General features: G+C 37.9%; 1 protein-coding gene across 1 annotated transcript; it reads right to left on the bottom strand.

Annotated features, from left to right (window-relative positions):
* Positions 1–1068: 1068 nt before the first annotated feature.
* Positions 1069–19665, bottom strand: GABRA6 (gamma-aminobutyric acid type A receptor subunit alpha6). Its single transcript, XM_075274992.1, has 9 exons — positions 19378–19665; positions 19073–19191; positions 18690–18757; positions 15326–15546; positions 13886–13968; positions 10734–10877; positions 7086–7238; positions 5301–5554; positions 1069–1437 (listed from the first exon to the last, which is right to left on the bottom strand). The coding sequence occupies exons 1-9, from the start codon at positions 19416–19418 to the stop codon at positions 1147–1149; spliced, it is 1374 nt and encodes a 457-aa protein (XP_075131093.1). The 5' UTR covers positions 19419–19665; the 3' UTR covers positions 1069–1146.
* Positions 19666–23341: the final 3676 nt, after the last annotated feature.

Here is a 23341-nt window from a genome sequence, read left to right as displayed (position 1 = left end):
ATTACCTTCATTTAGGTGGGAATGTCACTCACCCAGATCTTTGGGGCTCTAACTGGTCAGGATCCCTGTCAGCTTGTGATATGTGAGAGCTGACTTTTTCCCACAGGATTGCATTGACCAGCGTTGATTGGCCGAATCCCATACAGAGTATAGCATTCGGCCAATCAATGCTGGTTCTGCCGGAGGCTCGTCTGTGAGGAGGCAGAGTCTAAGATCGGATCAGAATGGAGACTGCTGTGGACCGATCTTAGACTCCGCCTCCTCCGGCAGAAACAGCGTTGATTGACTGAATGATGTACTCTGTATGGCATTCGGCCAATCAACGCTGGTCAATGCATTCCTATGCCAAGATGTAGCAGTGCTGGCCATGCGCTCACCACTGCTGCACCGGAGATGAAGCAGAGCTAAGTGTGCGCTGAACCCTGCTGCACACTCAGCTCTGCTGTTAGATGCCCCCAGACATGCTTCCCCTGCTGTCCCAGTTGCATTCCAGGGTGTTGGCATCATTTCCTGGGGTGTCATAGTGGACTTGGTGACCCTCCTGAGTCGAATAGTGGCTTCCCCCTAAATGAGTATTTATTCCCCATAGACTATAATGGGGCTCAATGTTCGATCGAACAGTCGAGTATTGAGCGGCTACTCGAATCGAACTTCGAACATTTCACTGTTCGCTCATCTCTATACCTAATGCATTGACAAGCGGTGAGCTTATGAAAGCACACTGACCCCATAGACTATAATGGGGTCCATGTGTTTTCCATGTGGTGTCTGCATGGAACATGCGGACAGGAAAGGACTTCATGAACTACTTTCCTGTCCGCATGACTCGTGCGAACTTCATGGGGTCTGTGTACTTTCAGAAGTTTACCTCTTGCCAATGCGTTCGGTATTCTGTTCAGGGGTCCCCATACAGGCTTATAGAATAGTATACTGAATGCAGATGTGAACCAGGCCTTAGACAGGTACCAATGAACATTTGTGTGAATTAACCTTCCAATCTTGTCAAGAACAGTTCAATGAAAAATTCTGTTTTTCCTTGCTTGCTCCATATAATTTTAACTTAGCCAAAATGAATTAAATATGACGATAAACGTGAGAGATAAATGTGCTTACACAGCTGCTTACCTTGAATTCTCTAAACTCCTTTCACACACTGCTACTTATTTCCATTGTGTCTTTTGAAAGATAAACAACCCAATAAACTAAATTAAATCCCGCAAATGCCACTGGAAACAATATTCTCGCATATTGGTCAATTTTACTAGTTCCACTTAAATGGCTTGATGTCATTCCTAACTGTGAAAAGTCTGCAGGTGGGGCACCGCTTTGCGGACAGTAAGATACATCATACGATGGTAGGTTGTCGTCCAGTGACACATTTCCTTGAGAGACCATTGAGTTGATTCTTTTCTTCAAGTTGCAGTTGGAATCAGAATGCTGTAGACATAGTACATAGTATTAGTTATATAATTGACATTTTACACAAATCTATAGTAATAATAATAGATAATAAATAGATAATAAACTTTACACTATATTTAAAGGGGTTGTCCCATCTCAAGGATACTATCTATACTGATAGCTTATGTAAATGGAAGATTTTTCCTAAATATATTACTTTAGAAATGCTGCTTTGTTTGCCTGCTATGTGACCTTATTCCTCCCCCGCTGTTTACATAGCATTGCTGTAACTATGGTCCTATAGGACAAGTGATGTCACTCACAATCTCTCTATGTAAACACACAGATAGCACAGAGTCCATTCTGTACAAGCATCTGCATATTATCTGATCTGAATAAGTGTTTTGTGTCCCATTCGGCCAGAGGTAGGAGGGCGGAGAAAAATACAGGGAGTACAAAGCAGACACTGCAGGTAAAATTAATGAAACACTGAGATGGGAAAACCCCTCTAAGCTAATAAAATGCTCTGTTTCTTTACTTATTTCCCTCTTTCTGCTACAATTCCAATCTTTGCCATAGACATGTAAGGAGAGAGTGGGAAGAAGATGAGAGCTCCTCAAAGTAAAGACATATCTGCATTATAGGGGGACTGTTATTGGGAATTTCTATCCAGCCTTCTCCTGACTGAAATGGCCCTTTTGTAATTAAAAAAATTAAATATTCAGGTCAAACCCAATTCATGACTTATCAGTTTACCCATCTCTAGTTACGTTGTATTTACTTTTATTACTTTATTTAAACATTGATTTTATAAAATTTTATGACTTTCCACATTTTTTTAAATTTTTTTTTAATTTTAATATTTTTATTTTTATTAGGTATATAACAAACAATCGAGTGACAATGACTTTCCACATTATTGTCAATGAGAAATGAATATTGAATATTCATACAGACGGTCACTAAAATTTCCATTCTTTTTTGTCTTATTTTACCAGTAAATTGTTGAATAAGTAGCCAACTGTCTCTTTAATTAAGTGATCTCAGTTGTTCCAGGTCTATTTGCAGTGTTCAGAAGTGACTGCTGATGATTAATTGCATTGTTTGGCAGGCCAAAGGAGTGTTCTGGCCTTCATTATTTTTGATTATTATTCGCCATGTTCGGCCCTGAAACCATCTGTGGTCCATAGTTCCGTTTCATTTTTGTGGACCAAAATGCACATAGAGCAATAGAGTCTCATACTGGCTTCAATAAGGAAAAATAAGGATAAAAATAAATGTGGTAATAATAATAATAATAATAATAATAATAATAACATTGCTACAAAAAACATTTTATTCTTGTTCACCCAGTGCTATTTTGCTTTCATTTTAAATTCTTAATATAATATACTGTATTATATCTATATATATAAAACACAAAATCTGTAGTAGTCTGCTCTATACAAATCCAGTTCTCTCCTGATTTGGGTGAAATTTGGCCCGTCCCATCTCCACGCACTGGAGCAGAATACTGCGCACTTTACATCTGGCCAGCGTCCCCCCGTCATGAGATTGGGGCCCCCAAAGTTAGGCCCTATACATATAATGGGGAAAAGTGAAAGCCAAACTGCTGAGGGAAAACAACAGTTGTGACTGACAGGGATGGATTATAGAGATGGCACCAAAGAGTCGCTGCTGAAGGGGCTGCACCATCACACACAAACATTACAGCAGTCTCCATTGTGGTCCGATCTTAGACTCCTCCTTCTCACAGACGAGCCTCCAGCAGAACCAGCATTGATTGGTCGAATGCTGTACACTGGCCAATCAACGTTGGTCAATGCATTCCTATGACAAAAAAGTCAGCTCCCTCGTAACAGCAAGCTGCCAGTTCTCCTGACTAGTAAGGATGAGCCTGCTGCAGAACCAGCGTTAATTTGCCGCAGGCTTGTCTTTGCTAGTTGGGAGAGCTGGCAGGTTACGAGGGAGCTTACTTTTTATCAGCGCAACTGCAAGCGCTGTGCAGTTAAAGCGCATGGACCCCATAGACTATAATGGGGTCCATGCGCTTTAACTGCACAGCGCTCCTCCTAAACACTCTCCTCCTTCTACTCGTGGACTTGGTGACTCTCCTTTAGTCGATTAGTGGTTTTCCCTGAAACGAGCATTTTTTCCCATAGACTATAATGGGATTTGATATTTGATTGAGTAGTCGAATATTGAGGCTCTACTCGAAACGAATATCGAATCTCGAATATTTCACCAGTTCATCTCTAATAATTATAATATAAACATTATTATAAATATAAATTTAATATAAATATAAATGATAAATAATTAGAAATATATTTCTAAACATAAACATATAATTATAGCATTATAGCACAAACCACGTACATTAAATTTTTTGCTGTTCTTTTGCTTTTTCAGCATTTGTGTAAATGAATAATTCAAGAAAACAAAATGTATATGTTTAATTGCCCTAGTATAGGGAACATAAATCTTTAATTTTATTTCTATTCTATGCTGTACAGTTCATTTACAATACAGATGGTCTGAAGAAAAACTTGTAGCCTCTATGTGCTTCTTAAGAAATCAGATGTGACGGAATCAAAATATATAACTTTATACTTTACATCTGTTTGAATTTCTGGTATGAGCTAAAGCAGTGCTAGATCTCACTAAGTGTGAAAAATAATTTAAGGTATATATATATGGCTGACCTTACACTATGATCACCGTCCCCATAGACTGTAATGAAGTCCGTGTGCTTTCCGTGTGGTGTCTGTACGAGTTATGTGGACAGGAAAGTGGATCGTGAACTAATTTTCTGTCCGCATGTTCCGTGTGGAGATCGTGTGGAAATTCACACAGACCCCATTATAGTATATGGGTCTATGGGTCCATGTGCTTTCACTGCACACCACTTGCCGATGCGTTCCGTAGTCCGTTCAGGGGGGTCACCATGTGGACTGACCTGAATGGATTACTGACACAGATGTGAACCAGGCCTGACACAGAGGTTAATATACTTCCCTTTTATTTTTTATGTTTATTAATAACCTTGCAGATGGGTAATAAATAGAGATGAGCGAGTAGTGTTCGATCGAGTAGGTATTCAATTGAATACTACGGTATTCGAAATACTCTTACTCGATCGAGTACCACTCGCTATTCGAATGGAAAAGTTTGATACAGAACCAGCATTGATTGGCCGAATGCTATACAGTCGGCCAATCAACACTGGTTCTTCTCCTACCTTTAGAAGTCTACTCCGTGCAGCTTCCCTGCGGCGTCTTCCGGCTCTGAATTCACTCTGCCAGGCATCGGGCCTGGGCAAGCCGACTGCGCATGCCCGCGCTACAAGAAAATGGCTGCTTTGACTGTAAGCGGCCATTTTCTCGTAGTGCGGGCATGCGCAGTCGGCTCTGCCCAGGCCCGATGCCTGGCAGAGTGAATTCAGAGCCAGAAGATGCCACGGGGACGCTGCGCAGGGAGAAGACTTCTTGGAGGATCCAGCCCGACCCTCACTCGTGGACTTGGTAAGTGTAATTTGATCGAATATTGCCTACCCCTGAAAAGAGCATTTTCCCCCCATAGACTATAATAGGGTTCGATATTCGATTCGAGTAGTCGAATATTGAGGGGCTACTCGAAACGAATATCGAATATCGAACATTTTACTGTTCGCTCATCTCTAGTAATAAACTTAACATACTTGGTGTTAAAATGGTAGGATTTTAGGCTCAACTGATTGACCTTGACCTGTTTCTTTTTTCATATCATATCATATTACTATGTTACTGTATTTTGCATTGGGACCCAGAAGCTTTAAGTTATGTCTCATCAAGTAACCACATCTTCAATGGCTCTATTTCTACAAACAAGTTCTTAAGAAAATTGAATGCAAGTCTTACCGTGACAACCTCTCCTTCGGCTGCTGCGGTTACCGCTACAGCTGCTAGCGCAGATTCTTTAGCTGCTTTCATCATGACCTGTTGAGTCTGTCGATTGGTAAAATAATTTACTGCCGCAAACTCAATTAGTGCCGAGAAGACAAAGGCAAAGCAAACAGCTATGAACCAGTCCATGGCCGTGGCATAGGACACTTTTGGGAAGGAATGTCTAGCACTGATGCCTAAAGTGGTCATTGTTAAAACAGTTGTAATTCCTGCAAAAGAACATGAAGAAAAATTACACAGATTTACATTAACTGATTGAATTATTTCCATTAAAAAAAAAGTGTTAAAATAATTCCTATGTTTATGAAATTGAGGAATTAACGAATGAATGTTTAAATGAGACTATGATAAAATATTAATTCTTAAAGAGAATAATACAGGAAAAAAAATGGGAAAATACAGGGCGCTACTGGGGAATGATGGCTTGCTAGAATAAATTAAATAAAATTGTAACATTATTGGTTCCAATGTCAGTAATAAGGCAACGCATTTTGACACCTGTCAGGTGTCTTCGTCAGGCCAATAGTAGCAGAACTGCCAGAGCATGAGAACCAACAACCCGGATGTTGAGATGTCGGTTCTCATGCTCTAGGAAATTTAGTGGTTCCAATAACAGTAATAAGGCACCGTGTTTCGACAATGGTCTGGTGTCTTCATCAGGCCAATAGTAGCAGAACAGCCAGAACATGCGAACCGACAACCGGGATGTTGAGATGTCGGTTCTCATGCTCTAGTAAATTTATTGGTTCCAATAACAGTAATAAGGCAATGTTTTTCGACAACGGTCAGGTGTCTTCGTCAAGCCAATAGTAGCAGAACTGCCAGAACATGCGAACCGACAACCGGGATGTTGAGATGTCGCTTACCATGCTGTAGGAAATTTATTGGTTCCAATAACAGTAATAAGGCAACGTGTTTCGACAACAGTCAGGTGTCTTTGTCAGGCCAATAGCAGCAGAACTGCCAGAGCATGGGAACCAATATCTCGGTTGTTGGTTCCCATGCTCTGGAAGTTCTGCTATTATTGGCCTGATGAAGACAACTGACCATTGTCGAAATGCGTTGCCTTATTACTGTTATGGGAACCAATAAATTTACAATTTTGTTTAATTTATTCTGGCAATCTATCATTCCCTAGTAGTGCTCTGTATTTTCCCAGGGTTTTTTCCTGTATTATTCACGTTTCCCACCACCTTGTTCAAGGCTGGTGTCCGAGTAAGAGCTGCAACTGTGACTAGTAAGTTCTCTCTGAGGACATTACTATGGGTGCCGGGTATCCTTCTTTTCACAGCTGCTTATTCTTAAAGAGGTATTTCCATCTTTGATATATCTGGCTTATCTACCATATATATAGTATATATACCATAAGTGTCAAATATATGCAGGTCTTACCGCTGGGGCGCACATATTTGTATACTTGTCTTCACTAGAAAATATTGTAGAAGAGATTATAATAAGCTATATTATTTGTATGTAAACACAAGGGTTCAATTCTGAATTGGAGGTCATCATGACTGATGACCAGTGGATGGAGCCTTCTGTTCTGGAATTTGTTTCCATAGGCTGTATCTGGTTCTAGAACTCCTTTTACGTTAATGGAACTTAGATACAATTCTAGACACTGCCAATGGACTGGGTAGAAAAATAAACAATGTTTTTGAACTTCTGTATAGCATTTGAATGATTCTCTTGATATAGCAAATGGTTAGCATAGGTATATAGCTAGTCTAAGATCCATACCAGCAACAGTCCTTGCTGGGACTGATTCTTTGTTGATCCAAAACACAACTTGAGACAAGACAACGGTCATGCTGCATGGGATGTAAGTATGGATTATGTAATACCCTATTTTTCTTCGGAGATAGAACAACACAACTTGCTGAGAGTATTCACCTACAACAAATAAGTGATGGAAGACAAATGAGAGATGACATGGACATGATGTATATACCATTGAACACAAGTCATACCAAAAACTGTTCTGGCTGGAACAGATTCCTTGTTGATCCAAAAGGAAACCTGGGAAAGAATGACGGTCATTATGCAAGGGATATAGGTTTGTATCACAAAATAGCCCATTTTCCTTTGCAGATGAAAATGTACCGTCATTACAATATATTCACCTGTTGATGAGAAATATAAAGCCACAATGATTTTAATAATTTCATACAAATGTTGTAAATACGAATAAGTTATGTTACAAAGAAAAAAAAAGTCTGCACTGGCCTTCACTGAGGTTGAGATGAAAGGTAGTCTGAAGATAGGTGAATGTATGTAGCACCACCTCTCCACCTATGACTAGGAGGGTGGTGCAATAAGCATTTTTGTAAGACTTCCATAAAGTTCAGGGAATGAGCGGTGATTATGGATTACTCGCTGATCTCTGAAGTTCTGAATAGGGTTGAGCGATTGTGTTCGGAAAAAATCGGATTCCGATCGGCAATCGAGAAAATTTCACGATCGCAATCGGAATTCCGAACACAATCTTTTTAGGTGGGATCGAGATCGGTAGTATTTCCCACAATGCCTTCACACTGAGTATATAGCATTTACTCAGTGTGAAGGCTCCGCTGCGGTTCCATAGGAATGAATGGAAGCAGCCGGCACACAGCCTTAACCCACTGCGCGCCGGCTGCCTCCTTTCATTCTAATGGGAGACTAAAGTAGCATCTCTAGTAGCTACTTACCTCCAGAGATGGCTGCTCCGCTGCTGTTCGCCTTGCTGCCGCTCCAGCTGCAGTCTTCTTTGCCTCGCTGCCCCCTCCCTGCCAGGTTAGGAGAGTGTAGGCAGGATAGGAGAGTGTGGGCGGGTACAGGGCGGGGAAACGTGACGTCTCCCCTCCCAGTACCCGCCCACACTCTCCTAACCCGCCCACACTCTCCTAACCTGGCAGGGAGGGGGCAGCGAAGGGAGGAGAAGACTGCAGCTGGAGCGGAAGCGAGGCGAACAGCAGCGGAGCAGCCATCTCTGGAGGTAAGTGGACACCAGGGGGGACTAAGTAGCCAGAGGATTAAAAAAAAATCCTCTGGCTACTTAGTGATTCACTACACAGCGTGGATTCTAACAATTGTTAGATTCCATGCTGTATAGTGAATAGGATTGCTTTTAAAATCTGATCTCCGATTAATAAAAAAAATCCCATTGACTTGCATTGGGATCGGAATTGGGATCGAGATTGGGTTCGAATGAAAAATGATCGGAAATCGGATTTTAAAATCGATCCTGACTTTTCAGGATCGGCTCAACCCTAGTTCTGAAGTCTTATCCACACCAGGCACCAACATCGCACAGCATGGCAGCACCAGCATTGCACTGCCATTGTGTGCACCGGTGCACACAAGACATTCTAGCTGGCTCGTCTGGAGCAGAGAGGGTCTAGGAACCTGAGATTGTTGCGTAATAAATCCATGCTCACTTCTTGCTTCCCAAAGTCCTCACCCACTGACATCTATAATGGAGCAGTATCCTGTATCTGGTGGCATACTAGGGCATTATATTGTATGGGGGAGCATTATACTACAGTTAGGTCCACACTCAAGTAATCGCCATTTTGGTTAAAGATTCCAGATTGTCTTTAAATGTATTCAACAAAATTTCTTGACATGCTAACATAAGCATTGAAAGGTTTCAATTCTCCTTTCCCCAATGGTTGGTCATACATAGACACAAATAAGATAGTTAACATATCACTTTAAGTGAACATGTCACAAAATCATGTTGTGTTAAGAAAAGCAGCTTAACTTGTAATTTGCATATCTGGACATTTTGAGCCAAGGGACCACTTAGGGAAGACACATCTGTATGGGGCCAAAATGAGACATTTTACAATATGTGGGGAATTATAGGGCAATATATTGTGTCGGGAGAATAAAGTGGACACTATACTATGTAGTGACACAATGGTACCTTATACTGTGTGGAAGCAGTGGGGGTAATATATTGTGTGAAGACATAAGTAAGGATGAGTATTGTGGTTGCAAATTATTTTTGACTGTATATAATAGTACTGTGTTGTATTTAGATACATGGACTATGTACATTTTTTTTGTTTGCTTTTTAGTTTTGGATTCTATTTATTTCCATGGGTGAACATGATTGTGTGATAATCGAAATTTTATTTTATTGCTTATACTTTAATAAAGATGATATATGGTTTTGTCATTTTTTTCTCCTATGTTTTATTTTTGGGTGGGTTATATTATATTGATATACAAGAGTTTATGTCCAGTGATATATTTTACTGTATTCATTATCTTAAGCTGTCTTAGGCACGAAAGAACCTTGACCCAACCCAATGATCGCACATTGAATTTCTGTGATTCTATAATACAGAGTCATAGGCACTTTGAGGAACACCATATGGCGACCTGTATAACACTTATTTTAAAGGGCAATGCTTCCATAGTAGTATAGCTACATAATACCATAGAATGTGGTGGAGACTTCTGCATAACAAGTCATATGCATGCACATTAATGAGATATAGGCATGGAGACATTATGCCATAGAGTGACAGATATCTAAAATGCACATCTTGACAGGCAAAGCCTACATACTGTTTGTCATATATTTAGAAAGCCTGTGCATCTGTGAGTATTAATATCCACTTCACACACACATCAATATTGCATTATTTTTGTATTGCAGGATCACTAAAGAGGATTAGTAGCAAAAAAGATTTCATGCTGGGATATTTATTGTTTATACCAAAAGCATTATCTAATTTCTTAATTAAAACAAAACCTGAAACCGCAATATTTTTTCTAATATGTTCGGGTTTCTGATTGGATATTTTCTAATAATAATAATAATAATTATTATTATTATTATTATTATTATTAATGAAAGCCATTATCTCTGAGCTGCTTCTCATCATGGAATTAAGGGGTTAACTTGCTCTGTAATCCTGACCACACACTTTTAACACTTTTAATGTACTAAAACTAAAGTTTATACAGATAGATAGATAGATGATAGATAGATAGATAGATAGATAGATAGATAGATAGATAGATAGATAGGAGATAGATAGATAGATAGATAGGAGATAGATAGATAGATAGATAGATAGATAGATAGATAGATAGATAGATAGAAGATAGATAGATAGATAGATAGATAGATAGATAGATAGATAGGATAAACATATAGCTGGGATGATTTAGGAAAACCTGCACTCGCAGGGGGTTGGACCCGATGGCCCTTGAGGTCCCTTCCAACTCTACCATAAAAATAAAAAATAAAATAAAATAGATAGATAGGAGATAGATAATAAATAGATAGATAGATAGATAGATAGATAGATAGATAGATATGTTATATACACATAACAGGCTTTATTTTTTTTAAAAAAAGTTACTTTTTGGGATAGATTCCCTTCAAATTACCTGTATTAGACTTCATAGTTTCACTAGACACAGTTTGTCCCACGAGATCATACTGTAGAAGACTTGAAGATTCTGCAGGCACTTCAACTGAGTACAGAGGACCTTTCTTCCATGTATAAATAATTTCGCTTTTGGGATAGGCGTCTGTGTATAAGGAATAGTAATACTGATATTAAGAAATACAACATGTCGCTAATACAATTCTAACTAATTCTTCTAATACAAATACATCATGGATGAGTATTTTTGCAACAAAAAAAATAAAATGTTGAAATATAGGCAATGAGGGAGCAACAGGGTGCCCTTGATATGCTGGAGTCCTGGAGTTCAAATCCAGGAACAACATCTGCAAGGAGTTTGTATGTCCTCCCAGTGTTTGCATGGATTTCCTCCCATTCTAGAAAGACATACTGATAGGAAAAAAAAGATGTACATTGTGATCCCTAAATGGGGCTCACAATCTACATTAAGAAAAATAAATAAATAAATATGGGCAATGATCAAATGTGATAAAGCAATCTAATTGGTATAGCCTCGGTACCTATATGTACCGTATGACAATGGACTATACAGTCAAAAAAAACTTTGTTAAAATTACCCTTTGGCTTTCTCCTAAATATTTGCTTTTATTAATAGGATGTAGATTTTAGCTTGGCACTTGAGACCCCATGGACAAATATAAACTAAAACTCAATGTACTGATATTGTAATGTACAAGTCTGTTATAATGTAAGTGGATCACTCTTGGATCCAAATTAGCCTCCTCTTGGATCCTTTATACATCTATAAGGACAAGGATCATACCAGAGTATAACTCACCTAATCTGATTTATCTCAACTAATCTTACATATCCATCATGGATCCTATAAATGAAAGCCATAGTTCCATTGTGACCAGAACTTAATCTGGTTAAGCTTTGCTCATAATGCCTCTATGATGCATTATTCTCTCTAATAAAATGAAGATATACCATGTAAGCATAGTCATAGTCACAGTCATGACTCCAGTGTGAACATAAACTGGAAAATATGATTAAAATAATTCTTATGTGCATAAGAATAATCCATTAAAGGGATTTTCGGTTGTGAGGTGCCTGTTTGATATTGGCGAGGTGACCTATTCCCAGGATACATTATCAGTATCTGATCTGTGTATATCCAAAACCAACACCCCATAAAGACTAGCTGTTCCAATGCCCTGAAGCAGTGGATGGGGAATGGATGCAGTCTGCAATCGGTGTGGCGTTCTAGTCTTATGCGCTGTATACGCTAGGTTCACACCTACGTTCGGCACTCCGTTCTGTGGTTTCCGTCTTCTGCATGCAAGAAGACGGAAACCACAGACCGAGTCCGGCCGTGAGCAGCGGTGAGCGTTTTATGCTCTCCGCCGCGAAGCCGTTTTTTAAAATCCAGACACAGAGTACTGCATGTCCGACTCTGTGTCCGGATTTAAAAAAACGGTTTCGCGTCGGAGAGCATAAAACGCTCACCGCCGCTCACGGACGGACAGCTTTCTCACCCATTGAAATGAATGGGTGAGAAAGAGTCCTGCAGGTTTCCGTATCCTGCCTCTGTTTTGGGCAGGAAATGGAAACCTGCAGAACGGAGACCGGGCGCAGATGTGAACGAGCCCATACTGGTATTACGAGGGAATTGCAGCTTTACTCCTATTTATTGAATAGGAGCAGTTTGCATCCACTCCCCATCCAATGCAGCTTCTTTCTGTACCCACAACAGCTGGAATTGTGAAAGTGTCAGACCCCACAGATCAGTTACTGATGACCTATCCTGTGGTTTGGTCATCGGCATGCAACGTGCAATAGGGGATAGAAAACCCCTTTAATCTGCACCACTTAATTATAGATCATTATGCCATAGTCCTTACTTTTTAAAGGCAGTCTACCACCGCCAAAATTGTTTTAACATCTTATATATGCTGTTGTAGGGGGTATTAGTGGAATAGTAAACATACTATTTTTTTTTAATATCAAACCACTCAATTGCAATGAGGTCAGGGAAGGGGGTCCAGCACTGATCCTCTTCTCCTGCCTTCCATCCGTTTCACTGAATATTCATGTAGTCACCACTAGGTAGAGCTCAGTCTAAGGAGATATTCACAGCTTCCATTGGGTGTATTCATTCCAGTACACAGAGCTCTCCCTAGTGGTGGCTGCAGGTATCAAATTCTATCAGTTAGAGCTGCATAGGAGAAATTTAGCAATACATTTTATATTAATTGTCTACTGTAAATATAGTACTGTGCAACAGTTTAGGTACACTTGCACACAGTTTTGGATGTAGGTTTTCTAAAATCCTCCTGTATTTACATGTAATCCAAGACGGACTGGATGATGTTGAGATCAGGGCACTTAGGGAGCCATATAATTACTTCCAGGACTCCTCCTCCAAAGGGTGGTCACATGAAATGTTAATTCGATTTATATTAATCTTTTAATTCTTACTTTCCAGCCGTTTTCATTCTGGCCTGAAACTTTTGTGCACTACTGTACTTTCAAAATTATGGGATCTGACCAGCACTTCTATAGCATATAAATGGTTTACAAACAATTTTGGTAATGGTAGACTCACTTTAACCTCTTCCAGATGGCCCATAGACTATTACATCTGGGCGGTCCCTTTCTGGTTCTGCAAGGACGTACCAATACATCCTTGCATATTAGAGCAGCTGAACAAGATCAAGCAGCTGCTGAAACGGAGAGCCGACTGTGACTACAACCGGAGCTCCCCTAGACAAGGCAGGGATGGTTTATTATTGTCCATGCTATCCCTGATCGCTATGTATATAGCGCTCAATGAGCGCTGTATATGCAGCTATGAGTGCCGCCATGATTCGGCACTCCTCTCACCCCCGGCGGTCACGTTATCCTTCTGGATCAGAGTTTATGAGAGCTGCTGGGTCATACAGGACCCAAGTCAGCTCTATAGAGGCTGCATTCCTCCTGTAACTGGGTCTAAATGTACCAGCCCTAGTTAAAGGAGAAAGCAGCCTCCCTAAAAAAAGAAAATGTATATTATGACCTTATGGGGATACAAGGTTAAAAAATGTAAAGAAAATATTTTTAAAAAATACATAAAATAGACCAAAAATTGGTCTGGTATAAAAGTGGTTAAGTTGCATCAATCTTACTTACAACTGCCAAACTTCAGTGGGCATGCATGCCCATCCATTGGAAAATTCATTAACCTCATTGGACATTCCGCTTTGATTGTCAACCTGGAACCAAGATAATAATGGAATTGGTGTTATTCTTGTATTAGGCCATATTTGTATTGTACAGTACAGAAAGTATCAAGTATTCAATATTAATTGACCTTAGTTCCAGAGTATGTTTGAGTGCTTGTAGCTGTGGCAGTATGGCATGGATTGATATGATGGATTAGGCTGCCGGACATATCTGACTGTGTGGTGGTAGCTGTTTAAGTTTGGTTGGCATCATCAGCAGTGCAGTAAATGGAACATAATACAGGGAGACAATGGTACCACTATTCAGCTATTCAGAGCCATCAACTGGAAGTGAGTTCACTTATCTCTATCCATAATAAATATGCGACTTTTAGTTAAAAACTTTAAGTAAATCTTAAAAGGGGAACAGCAGGCTCTACCTGCTCAGGAGGCTGAGGGCCTTCGGAGTCCAGGGGCCACTTCTTAGGGCCTTCTTTAACTCTGTGGTTGCTTCAGCCAACTTTTTCGGTGTGGCCTGCTGGGGGAGCAGTATATCAACCAGGGACAGAAATAGACTTGACAGGCTGATCAGAAGGGCCAGCTCTGTCCTGGGGAGCCCCTTGGACCCAGTACAGGTGGTGGGTGACAGAAGGATACTGTCCGTGGTGACCTCCATGCGGGAGAACAAATCCCACCCATGTATGGGACCTTGATGGGACTTGGCAGCACTGTAAGTAACCGTCTGCTTCACCCCAAGTGTGAGAAGGAGCTATCGCAGGTCCTTCCTTCCAACCGCAACCAGGCTGTACAATCTACATCAGTCCAAGAGAATATCACTCCGCACAGAGAACTAACGATTATGACTATGAAGACTTCCTTCTTTCTCTTCCGTTCCTTAGCTGCTATGGATGCCTAGTATATTTTCTCTTCTCAGCATATGTGTGTCTACGTCTGTAATATATTACTGTGTATTATCCTGTATCTATATTACTATGCTGCTGTAACATACTGAAATTTCCCCACTGTGGGACTATTAAAGGATTATCTTATCTTATCTTAAAATCTTGATTTTTCAAAACATAGAACCATTAGGCCAAGACGGTCTGTGACTGTCAATGTACGTATATTTTCTATTATAACTGATTCTAATCATTCCCCCCTTATACATTTATTAATTGGTGGTCCATAACATTAATGCCTTCCAGATGACCTAGTTTTGCTCTCTCTTTTAACACCAATTATCAAGGTCAACGAAAGTTGAACATCATGTTAAGCTTTGACATTTATGGGTGATTTACTCTGTGCCACGTGAAAATGTCAAATGGAAACAGCAAAATATTGCATTTTAAATATATACAAATGATTCCAAGGCAGACAGAGAACACTGTTAGAAATGTAATTGTCTCACCTCATTGTGTAAAGGATTGTCCCATTCTGCATGATTCTGAAAAGTTTATTGGGGGTTGTCATATTATGGGAGATTGACCTTTTCCCATTTCTGAAAAAAGTGTCTGGCGTCCAGATCTTACTGACCATTAAGTTATTTAACCTAAGTATTTCTGTGGGGCCGTCAAATTTTAATCGCTCGTCAATCCACGTCTGCCGGAAAAAAACATCCATTGTGTATTCCTAAAAGGAAAATTAAGACCATTAAAGGTTTCAGGCCAAAACACCAGACCCAGTAATTTAATAGACAACTTAACTAGCATGTTAGCCACACTTCTGTCACTGCTTAATGATTTTAATCCTATTACTATTAAGCAGTTACTTAAAAAAGCTACTAGAGGGGGAGGGGGGATGAGCCTTTTACTTAACGTCTCGCTGAACAAAAACTTAATCAAGCAGTACAAGATGGCTTGAATGTTCTAAGGCAAATTAGCAAACGGAAACCTGTATGATAATTATAGGCAAATATATAATACTTGGAGAATACCATGTAAAAATTGCTAAAAAAAAATCCACAAACCATCTTTATTATATGTATTGCTTTGATAACTGTTGACCTTTTTAATCAAATTAATTTTAAATTTTTAAATTTAATCAAATATAATACAATTGGTGATATAATTCTAACACTTTATAGAATTTCATTTGACTCTGATCCTTTTAGCATGGAATTAAACTATGTTGGAAAGATAGTGCCAGTCTGGAAACATTTTGGTTCTACACCAAAGATCAAGTCATTATGAAGTCCTTCTATTTCTGCTCCTGCCCTTTGACAGATTATTCACTGTTTCTTCCAATGGCAATGGGAAGTTCTCTGCAATGGTTTCTTACCTGACACTGATCTACACTGTCTATCAATAAGTATTTGGACACCCATGCAAATGAAGACTTCTGCGGTGTCTCACCTTCCGCGGTTCAATATAGTTGTCCGATTTCGAAATAGGGGTAATTGTCGGGTACCAAAGAAATGGTCGATATAGCAAGCAAACTGAATTACCCAAAATAGACAGTGGCCTATGTGATTACAAAGTGGAGGGTGAACGGTGATTGTCGCAATGTGCCCCGAGTTGGCAGACTCCCGAAACTGGGAGATAGAGACGAGACGAGTGCTGGCCAGAGAAACCGCACTCAACCGACGGCTCACATACACCAGGAGTTTCAACCGCCATCCGGGAGTATTGTGTCGATCAATACCATCTGTAAGGAAACACATCTGCTGGGGTCTACCAACTATTGAATATAAATAAATGTTGTTTTTCTATTTTACCACAGGTGTCCAAATTCTTATTGGTAGACAGTGTATAGTATGCCAGTACATGGTGAGCTGTACTCACGATACGCCACTGACCTACTGAGGGATGATTAGGCTGGTATTTCCAACAGAAGTGACCATATGTTGATCAACTTGCAGCATTAGTTTTTCTCCAAATGCAACAATATCTAAGTTAGAACCATATTTGCTCGTGTATTATTTGATGAGACACATAATATAAATTAAATTTTTATGGCATGAATTTGGACCATTGATAAAGCCAAACATCAGTCCATTCTTTCTCATTGGATACCATTGGAAAAAAAAAAAAAAAAAACCATAAGAATTCCTTGTCTATATTTTATGATCTTATTTTTTCTATACCTATATTGTATTTTTTTTTTTTTAGCATTCACAAGACTTAACACCTCCTTGTTTATAAATTAATATTTTTGTAACCCTTACCATATAGCTGTGCTCAAAGGCTTATCCACTAACATAAATTCCAAGTTACGCCGATGAACAGACACAAAATTTCGCATTTTCTTTCTATGATGGATCAGTGTTTGAGCTTATAATGAGTATAATTACAGATTTCTCCAACCAATGTGGAAAATGTCAGTGACTGATAGTAATCATTGATGCATTGATAATACTGTATCTCCCACCACTTGTATATATGGCCTCTGTGATCATGGTAGATCTCATGAATGACTGATTTCAATTAAAGTAGCTGCACATAAAGCTAAAGATAACCTAACCCCCTTATTTCTAAATGAATAGATAAACATCTATCAGGCAAAATATACATAATTAATGGGATGGATGTGGCACTTCTCAATTGTCCGTAAACTCAGACATTCCAGGCCTGCTAGACTTATAAAACACTTGTTGCTTGCTTTAACCATTCATGTATCATTGTGTAGTGTAACGTATATGTTTATGGACTTAAAGTGAATGACATGACTATATGTCACGTCATCCATGAAGTTGTAGACCACCCCAGCCCAAACTGATCATCAATATAGCTATATTTTGAGGACTTTGTAAGTTCAAGGTAGATTTTTTTTTATATATATATATATATATATATATATATATATATATATATATATATATATATTTTATATTTATATTTTTTATATTTTAGATTTATATATTTTATATTTTAAAATATTTTATATATTATATTTTATACATAAAAATATTATAATATAAAAAAATATAATTTACCACAATCTAAACTTGAAAGCAACATTAAGTAAAAAGTAAATCAATGGTTTATTTCAGCCATGACATGCAGGTAGTCAGACTATATTACCAAAAACTTGTGCTAATATTCTTATAAAAAAAAAAAATTTGACTTGAATGGATGTTCAAGTAAAATTTTTATTTTTTATAAGAATTTTTTGTATTAATACATATATGTATTAATACAAAAAATACATACATAAAAAATACACACATAAAATACACAGATAACATACATAAAATACACACATAAAAATTCTTATAAAAAAATAAAAATTTGACTTGAATGTCCATTCAAGTCAAGATTTTTATTTTGTATTATATTATTTTAGATTATATTATTTTAGATTTTCTTATTATTTAAATATTACATATACATTATTATTTTTTATTTGATATTACATATTATATATTACTTATATACTGTATTATTATATATTATATTATAATTGGTCTATAATTATATTTTGTTGATTATCTAGGCAGTTTGATAAATACAATAACTTTGAAAATATTAGATTTCTAACCAATTTTAACAAAAAAAATTTCGACCATAATACAAAGACTATCATTGCTTTATCACGCAATCGTTTACATATTTTGGTCTCGAAATATAAAGCATTTGTAGAAATAGGGCACAAATACCTTCTGTAGCATATAATGACGAGGAGATTATACTAAGTAATCTGCTCTAATGAGTTTCCTTAAGCGCTGCCGCTGTGTTGTAAAATACAAGGATAACACAATAACTACAAGTATTGACTACAATATGCGTTCGTACCCAATTACACACAAAACGTAAACCATTAAATAAAACTTGTACCATTTCTACATCTGACACCGGGCCAAAGCTTGTGACGTAGATATCAGTTTTGACTTCAGTGACACGACCTGAAAAAATGTTACATTCTGTTAGTAATGAAATTACGTGATTTGTATGTAAATTAATGGCTCATTATTGGAAAATGTGTGCAGAATTTATTTATTTATTTACATTTACACTATATTCCTGATTTATATATTTACATTTATATTGACACTTATATTTATATATTTACACTGAGTTATATATTTACACTATATTCACCATAAACGTTTACACTATATATATATATATATATATATATATATATATATATATATATATATAATTGTTTAACTGTATATTAACAGTATTTTGCACTCATATCAATACTTTTAAGTTACCTCCAAATCCAGGACGTAGTCTGTTGTCGTAGCCATCTAGTAATCGATCCAAGATGCGTGTGATATTCTCAGAGAAAACATTATCATTGGCAGAAGAGTCTCCAAAACCTTTATTTGCCCTATGAACACATAGATAGAGATTTATTTCAACATCTATCTATCTATCTATCTATCTATCTATCTATCTATCTATCTATCTATCTCATTCATTTATTCACTAATGAATTCATACCAGTTTCTTTAGAATATTTAAGCATGCATGATACTGTATACTATATATCTTAAGTTAATCTAAGTTTTCTTACCATAAAGCAATGTAATACATCCAGAAGATCAGCCAAGCCATGCCTCGGTGCTGATAAAAATTTCCAGTAAAATCTCTCTACCAGTCACCACTGGTAAGCTTCACATGCCATAGGTTTTCTTTTTCAATAATCCATCTAGATTTTGATGAAGAAGTGTGATGTGCAGATGGAGGTTTTCTCCCCCTTTTTGCTCTTTGATTTCCCTTGCAATGCAAAGACTCCACTGACTTGCTCAGCCGAGGGAATTAGATGTTTGAAGGGACAGTACACGGTTGGAGAGCATTGACAATAATCGAATGAGGCATTATGGGAGATTAGAAGGAAGATATCCACAGCTAGTTTTGGCATAGAATTAGCAGGGACCCGTTAGGAAATCTGGACAAGCCACGGTATCTCGCTGATAAAGAAATGGCCCTTGCTCCGGTCGTGTGCATTGAATTAAATTTATAGATTCATTTTGTAATGTGTTGTATTCTCATTGTAAGAAATAAAATAAAAAGATCTGAACATTTTTCAGTTACAGGTTGTCAGATTAGTCAGTGGCTATAAATTCGGCATATCCCATAATTCTACATATACTAATATTTTTAGAATTTATTTTTCTATTTCTTAAGTGATATTAACTCGTCATTATCCCGTAGTAGTATAAAATTATTAAAATGGGAAATTTGAACGAGATCAATTCTAGACACTGTGGGGGATATCAATCCAACCCCGACACTTTTCTGTCTACATCTACACCACTATTCACACTGTACGGCATTTATGACCTATTTATGGACCGCGTGCACCAGAAAGAAAAGAAAATACGACAGGCTAGACACTTTTGAAAAATGCGCCCCACAATGGGCGCGGATTAGACACGTATATGAAACAGAAAAGAACCAATCTAGCGCAGCTTCCCTGTTCAAAGTAGACCAAGTTTAAAATGGTGTAAAGAATTTACAACAATTTATTTTGTGCGCCAAAAATTCCTGTCGTGCGACGCGTATTTGCCTCACTACGCGAGAGATGATCTTTTTCTGCTTATGTTATGCCAAGAATTGTAGAGTCTTTGATGCGTGTGCCAAATATTTTTTCCTTACAGCCTGCAAATTAAGATTACTGTCTACCAATTTTGTCTACTGGTTTTATGCCACATATTTGTCTCGATTTTTGTACCAAATATTTGAGTCAGGGTGAGCCAGAATTTTGGAGCTTCTAGAAACTCTCCATATTTATGGATCTATGAATGTTATAATAGATATATAAACTTCATATAATATGAATAAGCCTTGAATCTCAATAAATTTGGTGGAATGAAACTGACAGTATTGAGAGCCTTTAAGGGGCTTTCCAAGGTAAATAACTGATATCCTATCCTTAGAATAGACAGACTACTAAAAAGAATCAGGGTGGCGCACTCTGGTCAATGAGATCTGACACGTATAGGATTGTATGTGCACTCTATTGGAAGGCACAACTCTGAGGACTGGTTTTTCCAGCAGGACAACGCACCATGCCACACAGCTAGGTCAATCAATATGTGGATGAAGGAGGAATACATCAAGACCCTGTCATGGCCAGCCCAATCTGCAGACCTGAACCCCATTGAAAACCTCTGTAATGTAATCAAGAGGAAGATGGATAGTCACAAACCATCAAACAAAGAAGATTTACTTACATTTTTGAGCCAGGAGTGGCTTAAAGTCACCCAAAAGCAGTGTGAAAGACTGGAGGAAAGCCAAGGTGCATGAATGCCGGGATTAAAAATCATGGTTAGTCCTCCAAATATTGATTTCTGAATTCTTCCTGAGTTAAAACATTAGTTAATGTTCTAAATGACTATGAATATTTGAGGTCTGACAGCGCGGCTTGTTTTTTATCATTTTGATGATTTCTCATTTGCTGCAAATATGAATTTTTTTGCTGTGAATTTCAGAGACATTTTGTCAGTAGTTTATTTAATAAAAGGACAATGTACATTTTACTCAAAAATATTCCAATGAAGAAAAAAATCTGAGAAACTGAACAATTTGCAGTGGTCTCTTATTTTTTGCCAGAGCTGTATGTTTGTGCAGCAGCTTTGTTTAGTATTGCAGTTGAGTCTATTTATTTGAGCTGAGATCAGGCCATGAGACTGAATAACGTGACAACAAAAGTAGAGCTCAAGGATCACCACTGCCCCTTCAAACAACTGATCCATGTCTTCTGTCACTTGTCCTTGGCTGGAAATGTCCAGTTATGTGTTTGATAAGTTAGCACTTTTTCTCAAAGCAACATGATCTTAAGGTAAAGGTCCGCTCCTACAGTGTTTTGGCAGGCTAATTTGTATATCCATAAGAAGATGATCTTTCTATTGCTTCATCGGCTTAGGCTTGGTATGTTGGATCCATTGGAGTTGTAAAGACAAACCTTTTTGACTATAAACTAATGATGCAATACATATAATCTTTTTATGGATAGACAAATTAGCCTTAAAAATCCCCAGAGGACCTGATTTACCAGAGGAGGACCTGATTTACCAGATTTGCCTAAAGACTAGGGTTGAGCCGATGTTGAGATTTCAAGATGGATTTTAAAATCCGATTTCTGATCATTTTACAGCCGATCTCGATCCCGATCTCGATTGTGAAATTTGCTCGATCACCAATCGTAATCCAATCTTTTCTGATCCCGATCCTCTACCCTAGTCAATGCTTCTTTATGGGAAAAGTCACATTTGGGGTTGAGCCAATCTTGAGATAACCTCCGATCAAGATCCTGCTGGAAAATATTGAGTCGGAATCCGATCTTTTCCGATCCCGATCACTCAACCCCACTAAAGACTGCAGACAGATACTGAAAATATCATACACACTAAAAGGGGAGACATTGGGCACCAATTTCAAAGGAGAGGCAGAGCATTTGCAAGTATCTGTAGGCAAATCTGTTAAAGTGGGTCTGTCCCAGTGCACTTTGAGGCTGATAAGATAATCCTTTAATAGTTCCACCAATGGGAAATCCAGTGTGTTACAGCAGCATAGATAATACAGTAATATATTACAAGAAAGAACACATACAAGCTCAGAATAGCAGAAAAGATACTAGGAGTCATAGCAACTAAGAAGAAAAAGAAAGACTTCAGGATCATTTAGTTCTCTGTGCGAAGTGATCTCTGCATGTATCCATAAAAATATGAATATCTCTGCATTGCTACATGGGTTTGTGGCTACAAAGGTATGCTCTTGTTGCTAATAAGGCCCCCTGTATGGTACAATTATTGGTTTGGAAGGCATTTTGGACCTGCTTTTTAACACAAAATGATATGTGGCCACTCTAAGGGAAGTAGGGTAGGTGTGTATTGTAGCTTTTCAAGACTTTTATTAGCATGTCTTAACATTGTATTGAATTTGTTTAATCAGAAACTGCATTAGCTAAGTCGGTTATGTCTGGTCACATCTAAAATTCAGCAACTGATTTATTATCAAATGCCCAATGTAATTTTAAGGAGCTTTAAGGAACTCCAATTCAGGCCTCATAGAAATGTATGGAGCCCAAAGATGCCTCTCATTTCATAGCATGCAGAGTACACTTATATAAATGTTTCATTGTTGTGAGGTGAATAGCGCCCTAATTCGGTGTGACACATATCATAGAGTGGTACATATAATTACTATAGCTTTCTAAAACCAAGCCACAAAAAAATCGGTATATCTATTTAAAGGTTCACACTTGGCAAATTTGTTGAATCAATTTTTGTGGCTTCAAATTATATCTATCCTAGTGGTTGCATTAGTATCATGTACATGGTTTTTTCAAACCCTAAAGTTATTGGGCAATTGTATATTTTATACAACAAATCTTCCATGTTTGAATACACCTGAGTCCTATTGAGCTTCACCCGCTTATCTTATAAATTGTTTGTCTTTGTATCCTTTTTGGTGTTAAAAAGAGTAATAGAGATGAGTGAGTAGTATTCGATCGAGTAGGTATTCGATCGAAT

The sequence above is a fragment of the Leptodactylus fuscus genome, chromosome 5, assembly GCF_031893055.1.
Source record: "Leptodactylus fuscus isolate aLepFus1 chromosome 5, aLepFus1.hap2, whole genome shotgun sequence".
Classification (NCBI taxonomy): domain Eukaryota; kingdom Metazoa; phylum Chordata; class Amphibia; order Anura; family Leptodactylidae; genus Leptodactylus; species Leptodactylus fuscus.
Note: the sequence above shows the minus strand (reverse complement) of the source record. Positions and strands in the feature narration are given on the sequence as shown.